Genomic DNA, 11,316 nt, shown 5'->3' on the forward strand with positions numbered 1-11,316 from the left:
GTCTGTGGCTCATGAAAATGCTTCATTATGGTGAATGGGAAAGAGAGAGAGAGAGAGTGTGTGTGTGTGTGTGTGTGTGTAAAGACAAATTTATTACTATTTCTGGGCATGTGGCCCTATCCAAAATTGTATTTACATATACATACACACATATGATTCTAGGTAGAGTCACATGCCCAGAAATACTAATAAATGTTTCTTAATAATATGCTTGTTACTGGGAATTGCTCTGAAGGCATTTATAAAAGAGAAGATTCAAGAATGTTCTGATCAATGGAATCAATGAAATAAAGTACATAAAGGTGACCAATTTGAATGTATAAAGCCTGGTATGTTTAAGTTTTATTTTAAATAATATTAATCTGCAGACACAGTATCACCATATTTGACAGAGGTATGGCTGGTAATCTGAAAATTCACTAATATTTGTAATAAAAATGGTGTTTTTATGAACTACTGGAAGGACTATAAATTGGTACAATCCTTTTGAAAAGTTAATTTGACAATATACGCTTGAAAATGTCCATGTCCTAAACTTTTGATTTTTTGATATTATAAACCTATTTTGGAGAGCCTATCATTAGTAAACAATCCAAAAAAACGACAATAAGAAAGTAAGGGGGGGGGTAAGGATCATATGCTTTAATCCATGCATAACAACTTTATGTTTGAGAAAAAAAAATGGACTAATGATAATAATGCTTAAGTGTATTGGACACTGTTCAAATACGTTAATTATATGGAACGGAAGCAATCAAATGCCCATAACTGAGGCACAGAAGACACAGGTGAACAGAGGTACACTTGTTTGTGTGTGTGTGTGTGTGTGTGTGTGTGTGTGTGTGTGCGCACACGTGGGCGCGCCATGAAGGAAAAGGCACAGAATATAAAGGTAAAAAAATCATGTGTACACTTATTATGAAATACATACAGTTACAGAGCACATCAAAGTACAGAATGGAATAAAAAAAGGAATCATCTTTAGAAAGAATCTGCTTAATGATGACCCTGTTCAACTGCTCTTTATGGGGATGGAACGCTTAAGACTATCATCTCTCACATGACTGAGTCAGATCTATTGATGTAGTATTTTTTTAGACTCATTTACATTCTTTATGTGATTAACTCCCACATTCCTTTTAATAACCTAGATAAAAGGGCAAAGATGAGAACTACACCAACTGACTTAACTGACTTTCAATTGCCCTCTTCATGAATTTAAGATTGTTGGGGATGGCTGCTGCTGATGGATGCCAACTATGTGAATGTACTCAATGCCAATGGACTGTACATTTAAAAATGGTTAAAAAGGTCCGTTTTATAAATACTTTATATTTCTAAAATATTAGAATTTTTACATATTAGAAAATTCGTAAAATATTAGAAAAAAGAATTTTAAGACTGACTAAACAATTTTCCCTTCTTTTTGAATTTTTCATTCAAACAAGTAGAAGGGGGCTTAAAATTAAACAAAGTGCATCTATTTTTGGTCACATATAAGGAAGAACTTCAGTGCCTTGCTGCATTCTGTATTCTCTTCCTGGTTTATCTATAATTAACTCAAATTCTAATTCTTCAAGGCCCAATTAAAATTTTATATGTTCCCTACCACCCTGTCTCCAACTACTATATCCCAATAATAATCCAGTTGGTAAATGAAAAATAACTACAATTCAGTAAATATTACATAAATCTGAATACACAGATCCATAAGATTAGTCACTGATACAGGGAAAATTAACTGTCTAAAAGTTAAAAAAAAAAAAAAAAAAGCACTTACTCCTGAAAGAAAAAGGGAGGAGTCATGGAAGAGGTGGCATCTGAGCTAGGCCTTAAAGAATCTACTATTTTATAAAACAGAAACCAGGAAGAACAGTCTGTTTAAAGGAAAAAGCATGAATAAGGACACGGGGAACAAACATTGCAAAACATTAGTAAAATGACAAAGTTATACAACTGAGCTCTGCCACAGTCAAAAAGAGTAACCAAAGGAAAAAGCAGACAAACTGTTAAAAGATTTAAGGCCATGAAGTCCCTGAAGGATTCTGAGCAGCACTGAGGCACTTTCTCCGGGCCTCAGTTTTTTCACTTACATTGAATTTTCCCTTCCATTCCCTCAGCTACTCCCACCTCTCAACCCCACAATCTTGCCCTGATAAACTCTACCCAGACCTCGCTCAAATACCACCTCCTCATAAAGCCACATGCAATTAAGTCCAAACATGTGCCCTTAAATTTACACACTCTTTTCTATCTTCATCCTCTATTTAACCTTTCAGCAGTATATCAAAGCTGATCATTCTTTCTTTCTGAAACATTATCTTTTTTTGGCTTCTGTGACAGCACACTCTATTGGTTTTCCTCCTCCTCTGCTCCTGATAGACCATGAAATGCCAAAGTTTCCTAGGGACTGAGCCGAGGTCGTCTTCTCTGGCTTTTGTTCTTTCCTAAAGTGACTCCACCCATTCCTCTAGCTTTATATATCATCTACATATTGATGAATTAAAAAGCTGTATAACCAAGATAACCCCTCGCTTGGGCTCCAGTAGCAGGTATCAAACTGTCTGTCTGACATTTTAAACTTAAAACGTTTCCAGAACCAATTCTTGCTTCCCCCAGTCCTTTTTGCTGCTGATTTTCATCATTTCAACAAATGGCACCACCAACTACTCAGTTACTAAAGCCAGAATCCTTGAAAACTAACTTCTTTCCTTTTCCTCATCAACTATATACGACCTGGCATTTTTCCTTGTAAAATTTTCCCAGTTTGTCTTTTTCTTTCTTCCACCAGAGCCACCCTTGTCTCCCTAAAAATCTATTCTCCTAAGCACTTAAGAGTGATCTTTTAAGAATATCAATGAGATTGTGATTATCTGCAGCTTAAAACCTTTAAAGGTCACCACTGCATTTCAAATAAAATCCTTCCTCCCTCCAAGGCCTTACACGTTTTGGCTCCCACCTCTTTAACTCCTCATGTCTCTTTTTCCTTCACTTACTGTGCTCCAGCCACTGACTTTTCAGCTCCTTGAATATACTCTTGCTGTTCCCTCTGCTTAGAATGTTCTTTCCTTCTACCATTCCCTTTATTATTTTCTTAAACACCTTTATTGTGGTATGATTCCTGTACAGTAAGTTACACATATTTCAGATGTACAATTTGATGAATTCTGATAGATGTGTACACCAATGAAACCACCACCACAATCAAGATCGCTAACATGTTGATCACCCCTCAAGAGGTGCAAATTCCAAATTCCCAATTTATCCCTTCCCATCCCCTTGACCCCTAGAAGCCATAAGTTTGTCCTCTGTCTCTGTGAGTCTGTTTCTGTTTTGTATTCCCTTTACTTTTTAGATACCTGCTTGGATATCACCTCCACAGAAAGGATTTTCCATATGACCCTGCATAAATTAGTCTATTCCTGTTAGTCCCTATTTTTTTTTGCTTTACAGACCTATCATTTTTATTATTGTTTCTTCAACTGCTGTCAGCCTCTCCTACTAAACTATAAACTTTGTGTCTTATCATCTAATATATATCCAGCATGCAGGAGCACCTGTCATGAGATAGGTGTTCAAAAGGCAGTTGCTGAATGGATAAATGTCAGTCTGAGCTATGTCTGGTCTTCCTTTGTCATGATCTCAGGCATAATATTAACAACTCTATCAATTAATATTTAATTGATGTCTACTATAAGCAAAGTATTACAAGGGGAGCTAAAGAGATAAAAAAGCAGCCTACAAATCTAAAGAGTAAATATACACATAAAAAACTTTGTGAGGTAATAATATGAAAATAAATATAAATAATATGTCAGCAGTTAGGAAGAGATAACTTCTGGTTGGGGTAATTAGGAACTACATCGCCAAGTTGGGCTTTGAAAGATGGGTAGACTTCTGACAGTCAGAAATGGGGCAAAAGGCATTACAGATGAAGGAAACAGTTTGAACAAATGTGTGACAGTTAGAAAGCATGATAACTGGGGAAGGGCAAACTGGTTGGCATGAATGTGGGTTTCAGAACAAGAGTGGTAAGACGCCAACAGAAGAGCAGGTTGGACAGTATTTTTCATGCCTGGCCAATGATGGAGCTAATAATGATCTAATTTTGAGCCCAGGTAAGATTTTAAAATTGTGGTTTTACAAACACGAATTTGGCCACAGCCTAAGCAATGAGTTAAGAGTCTATGCCTGGACCAAGTAAAAGGCTACTATATTAAACTAGTATAATGAGAGCCTGGATTAGGTAGAACAGAGGCTGCCAGAGTAGAAAGGAATGAAAGGATAGGAAAAACTTCGTAAAAGAAAAGTCAGTAGCAGTGTTTCTCAAACTGTAGTGAAAGGCCAATATTTTTTTAAAGTTCTAAATTGTCATGGAATATTAGTTTTGTAAAATGCAAAAAAAAGTATTAGGAAAATTAAATATAAAATAATATAAAATACAAGCTTCAAATTTTTATTATTAGATTCAGCAGAGAAAAAATTACCTTGTAAACCTGCTATAAAAGTTTCTAATGCTTACTTCCAAATTTTGTAGTTATCTCATCGTGGACTAGTAAGTTTGTGGGCTGGCACCAGTCTGCAAACCTCACTTCAAGTAGCATTGGTTTATTGGACCTTGTCAGTGACTGGACATCAAGAAAGTCAAAAGTGACTCAGAATACTCATCTAGCTGACTCTAAGAGTTGTGATACCAACAAGCCAGGAGTTTGGCAAGTTCAGAAGGTGTCACTATAGTAAACACAGGATTTTGGCAGGAGTCAGTGAGATAATGAGAAAAGATCACAAGAGTGCCAAGACATTTTATACATAGGATTTTTCATTACCCTTCTTTTTTTTTTTTTTTTTTTACCATTTGGTGGTGTTAAAAAAAAAAAAGAACCATAGGTGCTAATAATTTGGAGGAAGGTCTTTAAAGAAAACAATGTCAGAGACTAAAACAAACTATTGAAATGTTTTTAAATGTATGATTACCCAGTGTCATTTGCAATCAAGTGTAATAATGATACACAATCTCTGGCACCTCATACTGATATGAATTACTTTCTTTTTGACAGATACATGCACATGTAACTCCACTGCTTTGAAAAATGTCCTTGGGCTCACAGTGATTTAAGTGTCCTTATGTTCCTTAAATCTGTGATACAAATCTTAGGTCACCAGCTGGAGACAAAGAACTTTTCTGTTTGGCTTGATATTAGAGATTAATGATGCTTGACTAGACAAGTAGAAGCCCATCTTTTTAGTAACAGGGAAGAGCAGAGCTCCCAATGGATATAAGAAATCAAAATCTGAGGCTTGATAAATAATAAATGCAAGGCAAGTAAAGTAACAGCAGTATTGCTCAACAATAGATGATTTAAAAGGGGGGGAGAAGCCTAGGACAAAGCAAGCAGAAGATGCTCGCACTTACCTGCAAAATATATGACTCTCGATAATGTAATATATTTAATAATGATATACTAGTTAGGTTATTGAACACCCTAAGTGACTTTCTAAAAATACAGCAGAAGCAATGATGCAAACTTGAGAGCTGACACTTAACAACCAACGTAAGTGGTACATATGACAATGCTCTTCCCAAGTGGATTTTCTTCATTAATCTCAAAGATACCAAAAGTTTAAACTACAAAATCTTAGACAGAGTCCAGGTAAAGAAAGTCCCCTACCAGGACCCAGTAGGTAAAGTTTTGAATGTAATAAAATAATTCTTAATGATTAAAAAAGTAAATAAATTAAAACTCAAAATATCTGCTTTGACTTACCCCAATGGATCACCAACTACAAGGAATGCGACATCACTGATATCAGCATCCTTTAAAATATTATCTGCTTCCTGTTCCACTTCTTCTCTATCAGCAAGAATCAGTTTTCTTCCATAAAATTCTTCCTATAGATTTAACCCCAATATAAAAATGAGAAGCAGGTGACCATTTCATCACACACACACACACACACAAAACAATCTTTGTCTGGGGCTAGTGCAAACCTTGGCAACCATCCAAACACAGATCATTGAATACAACTCATCAGTCAGCTAGCATTCTGTATCATGTTGCAATTAAACTCCGTCTTTGTGGCTATCTTAATATCCCAAGAGGAGGTAGACCTCCTAACATCTGAGGCTTTTTGCATTTTAAATTAACCTCTAAATTTGGGTCCAACAGACCAGGCAGAACATTGTAGGATGAACAGAGAACATGTATGCATACATCTTACTTCAGAAACAGAGTAATACAGAATAAATATATTAAATAATAATTATAAATATACATCATAGTTGGGTTTTATTAAATTTTCCTTAGGAACGATTATCTAAAATAAAAGGTAATTTCAATGAGAAATAATAGAAAATTAAGATTTAGCTGTTTACAGAACTAGCAAACATTCCTTTATAATTGCAGGAAAGACTAATTTAAAACTCTATTTCCTAGTTCCTGCTAAAAAAGGCAGAGTTGCAAGAGAAAAAAAAAATTCTAAATATATAGGAAGTCTCCACATAAACTGCTTTGTGAACTAATCCCCAGAAGCTCAACCCTAAAGAACAAACCCAGGAGGCTGACCTTAACAGGAACGGCAGCATGTAACAGTGAGCTAGTGTGCTGGTGGTCATGTGGGAGTGGTTACAGCTATTATGCAAGATCATGAATCTTATAACTGATTTCCTATGGAGTAATATATAATCAAAATATAATAAAAGTGGACACATAGATGAATAATACTATTTATTACATACTGAGAAGTTTATTTCAATTATAAGGATTATATCATATGTCAAAAAAGGATTGCTATAATGGAAGAGCATGTGCTACTCAATCATATTTGTCAAGTGAATGAGTAAATGAACAAATGATTAAGCATTTGAAGGTAAAGGCTATAGTTCCAACTCTGATAATTTTTTCCTAATACTTAACAAGAATCTGTTCTTCAAATGTGAAAAAAGGTCCTTTCCTTTTCTTTGTGTATCTTTTTTGAGATAATGTTCCAGAAGTCCTGAAGGGCAATGATGTTTCAATAGATGAAAAAAGTTTTATTTCCACTTTTACCACGTATTTTTTTCTTAATCATTCATTTTCATATATCATACTTTAATTTTGTGAGCCCAGTAAACTTAATAGTTGTAGAATATTTATATTCACATATGTAAAGAGAAAACACATATGATTACTGGAAACTGGAAGAAACGATGTTTTTTCTGAACCTGTAACATTTCTTAAAGATCAGGGAGTCACTACCTTAATGCTAACAGGAATCCTATCCAATATTTTATTTAACAATAGAAAACCCACTCTCTCCTCAAGAAGTCTGTCATGCATCTTTCCGTATTTATCACTTATCCTAACCCAAGAAATACTTCATTATCTAACTGAGACAACAGAATATTTATTTTTAAAAAAAATTTCCTTAAAGAGAAACATAAATACTTCAGTATAACCAAATGGTTGGTCCTTTTGAAAAAGAACGTTTAGAAAAGGGAAGAGATTGCAAAAGCAATAAGAGACTGGTACTACACTATTTTTAACTTAACCATTTGATTATTTATTTGTTCACTCACTCATTTGAAAAGTATTTCTTGTGCACAACCTCTGTGCCAAACTCTATGCATGATGTTGGGAAACAGTGGTGAATGTGAATATGTGACCGCTGCCCTACGGAGCATAAGGCCTAGAGGGGAATTAACCACCACATTATACGTGCTATAAGAACACTGAAGCTAGTCAAGGTTAGGGAACGAAAACTAAAAAAAAAAAAAAAAAAAAAGCAACAAATGATATTAAACTGATACTATATTATTATCCAATGACTGATTAGACAGTTTTTGTATAATCTCAGCCCTAATCTCCATTCATGAAAATGAAGGTAAAACTCAAAATTCATTCTTGGTTTTAAGTTGACAGGTTTTGTATATAGGGAAGAGGGTAAAAACTAAAAGCTAAAAATACTGTGGGTATTTCTGAAAGGATACACAAGAAATTAGTAATGACTACCTCTAGAAAGAAGAATTGGGATAGAAATCTTTTGATGTATATACCTTTTAGTATCTTTTGAATTTCAAACTGCTTAACATATTACCTTGTCAAAATGTAGAAGACTATTAGGCTCAAAGTAACATATGAAAACAAAGGTGAGAGCAAAATCTTAAAAACAAAACAAAAACACTAACATTTAAGTAGGAATGGAGAAATAAGGAGCTTGCAAAGGGGACTGAGAAAAATGGAAAAGTAGGAGCAAAACCAAGAGAAAGTCAAGTCATGTCTTGAAAGCCAGTTTCAAGGAGTAGTCAACTATGTCAAAAAAAAGACAAGAATTCAAAACTATCCTCTGGAGTTCTCAGCTACTAAATAATTGTTCAAAAGAGAAATATTTCAGAGGAATGGAAGATTCAGTTGTATGAGTCTTGAGACATGAGCGGAAGTGGGGGACAATAAAAGTATACTTTTCAAAAAGCTTTGGAAAAGAAGAGATAGAAATAATAACTATGGGGAAAAGAGGTTTAAAAGAGGAGAGCTTTGAGAATGGATACTGCAGTTGACCCTTGAACAAGTTGGGGTGCCCACTCTCCCTGAAGTCAAAAATCCCAGTATACTTTATAATCAGCCCTTCATACCCATGGTTCCTCTATATCTGCGGTTCAACGTACCTTAAATCAAGTAGTACTGTATTATTTACTTGTTGAAAAAATTCACATATAAGTGGATCTGTGCAGTTCAAACCCAAGTTGTTCAAGGGTCAACTGTGTTTGAATATGGTTTCAGACTAAGAGAAGGATGTTAATACAGATCAAACATAAAGAAGAAAGACTAACTGATGAGAGTAAGGTTCTAGAGGAACAGAGGAAGAAGTGTGGGAAAAACCATCTAGATGGCATTACACTTGAAAAGGAAGAGAACCTCATCTTTCTCAGTCACTTTCTAAGACTGGAGGGAGGACAGATTCAGATTTAGAGTAAGGATAAACAGGATGTTAATAAAGGTAATAGGTGATGGCCTCATTTTTCTCAATGCAGAGTTCTTTCCTGTCCTCTCTGGTCTCTCCAATTGTTTTTAGAAAAAGAAATACTTAGAAAAATCATAGCAACCAAAATTAACATTTAGCTAGCACTTACATTTGCAAAGTACTTTCAAATATATCATCTTAATAAATGATACAATTTTAATAGCCTTCCAATTGTCTATTATCTCCATTTGACAAATGAAGATATTGAGGTTTAGAGAAGTTTGGAAATGAATCTATTAACAACTCATATTTATAAATACTTTTGTGCCAGACACTATGCTAAGAACCTATAAAGTAGGCAATTCTGTCCTCTTTAGATAGTAAGAAACTAAGAAAGGCTTATCTTAGGTCACATGTTATCATGTGACAGAGCAAAGACTTAAAAGCCAGGTCCAATTCTATAAAACTACTGATTTGTCTTTATTCTCCAATAAGATTTAAGTACATTCTAATTGTCCTTGATCACTAATTAGAGACGAACATTCCTATCATCTTGAACTCAGATACTCCGGCTCCATCCTAATAAACTGGAGCCAACAAATCAAAGCTGGTCATTAGACACAACTTTTATTTCAATGCATGGCCAATTCAAGTAGCAGTCCTTCTTTAAGATTTTAAAGCAACTCTGAGACCTTCAGAATTCCCTTGACTGTGAATCTTACGTCAGAAGACCTGAAATTCTCTAAGTCACCTTTTTCTTTGGAATACTTGATAGACCAGACAATTCTAAAATCCTGTCCCTCCTCCTGTAACATGTCCATCCATCTTTTCATCTTAATTTACAGTCTACTTGAAATTTGACAGTGAACCTGAATTTGACCCCTCCTCCAAAATCTGAGCCTTTAAACCAGAACCAGCTAAATGTATGACATACTAGCAAATTCTATGGCTACTAAGTCCCAGGCTCACTCAACACACCCAAGCGTATGGGTATAAGCCTTACTAGGAGATGTCTAATTAAAGGTGAGATCCTCTCTGGATAAGATACAGACAGAAAAGTGATTACCATTCCCTATGGAAATACTTCAAAGGGATAAGCTTTCAGCTTGGTTCCTGAATACATAACCAACTCATTAAGGCTGTGTCAGCACCTCATTAGCAGTCAACTCAGAAAGGACTTCTTGGCTATCTCATGAAATAAGGGATTCTGATAACTATCCCCAGGAGTATAAAATAACTTTCCTATTTATTGGAGAAAGCCACACAATTAGACTTATAAAATAAGAAAAAGCACTCTTCCATTTTCCAAGTCACTTGGTGTATGATTTTCATTCTTGTACTCCTCAAATTCTTAATGAGCTGGGGATGTGTTTTAAAGGTTTCGAACAAACAGACCTACATTTTCAATTTAGCTTAACGTAATAAAAAATCTGCTGTTAGATAATCGTTCGTCCCAGCAGGCTGCAGAGCCTTAAGCACCTACCAGGGCTTCCTTCCCTACAGTCAGGACTGAGGTATAGGCTTCCAGATACACTCGGCTGCAGCGTCTTACAACTTCCAGGCCCTTGACAGTGATGTCCTTGGCATCTCCCAGGCCCAAACCGATCAGGTAAAGCATTTCAAAGTTCAGGAGGGGGGCGACTGCAGGACGAGATGAACAACAACAAAAAAATCAAGTGACACGGAGGATACCTAAAATCTAGTGATGAACACGATAAAACCAAAGTAGCACGAGGAAGGACGGCATGTCACAGTGAGGTTTAAGAACCTTACTGCACTCCTCTTAATTAAGGATTGGAGTGTTTTTAAACAACCCTACCCGCTTTCTCTCTTGTTACACAAACCTAGGAACAGACAATTACCCGTCGAGAGAATCGTAGTTTGGTCCCTGTCCTCCCCAAATTCCCAACCTCCGCGGTCGTCTGCAAGCAGCTGCCTACGCGGACGACCTGCGCCCAGCAAGGATCCACGCCGCCGGCCTCACCTACGGTGCCGTAAAGCGCCGGCGCTTTACTGCACTTTACGACTAGCTGGAAGGGATGGCTGCTGGCGGCTTCTGGCGGGAAGACCCAGTCCCTCCTGGACTTAGGGTGACCTGCAGGCTGCAGGGGCGGGGAGGCGACAGGACAGCCGGCCGAGGGGAGTCCGACCAGTGCCCCCAGCATGGCCCTTGGGAAGGGAAGAGGCCTGCCCACGATTCCCCTAGCCTGTGCCTTAAACATCCCCAGCCCGGGACCGGGTAAGTGCGGGAGCTCTTCGCCCGCGGAGAGCCGGCCCCACGCCCTTCCCCTCTCCTCCGCCAGACACTCGAGGAGGTGGTGGGTGGAAGGGATTTCCCTAATCTTCCCTGGGATTGCCCAAGTGCATACATTCCCATCC

The 11,316-nt window shown here is 36.7% G+C and overlaps 1 protein-coding gene across 4 annotated transcripts in view; it reads right to left on the reverse strand.

The window, feature by feature from the left end:
* The window catches only part of DPH5 (diphthamide biosynthesis 5), a 33,349-nt gene extending 22,409 nt beyond the window's left edge, over positions 1–10,940 (reverse strand). The window contains exons 1-3 of one of the 4 annotated variants that reach the window (XM_032487205.1): positions 10,922–10,940; positions 10,421–10,578; positions 5,766–5,890 (exon numbers count right to left, since the gene is read on the reverse strand). In XM_032487205.1, the coding sequence (XP_032343096.1) occupies positions 5,766–5,890; positions 10,421–10,555 (260 nt within the window). In that variant the 5' untranslated portion in view covers positions 10,556–10,578; positions 10,922–10,940. Of the gene's footprint in view, positions 1–5,765; positions 5,891–10,420; positions 10,579–10,781 lie in introns of all 4 variants that reach the window. The other 3 variants (XM_006190948.3, XM_032487207.1, XM_032487206.1) reach the window with 3 other exon arrangements.
* Positions 10,941–11,316: the final 376 nt, after the last annotated feature.

This window comes from Camelus ferus, chromosome 9 (genome assembly GCF_009834535.1).
Source record: "Camelus ferus isolate YT-003-E chromosome 9, BCGSAC_Cfer_1.0, whole genome shotgun sequence".
Taxonomy (NCBI): domain Eukaryota; kingdom Metazoa; phylum Chordata; class Mammalia; order Artiodactyla; family Camelidae; genus Camelus; species Camelus ferus.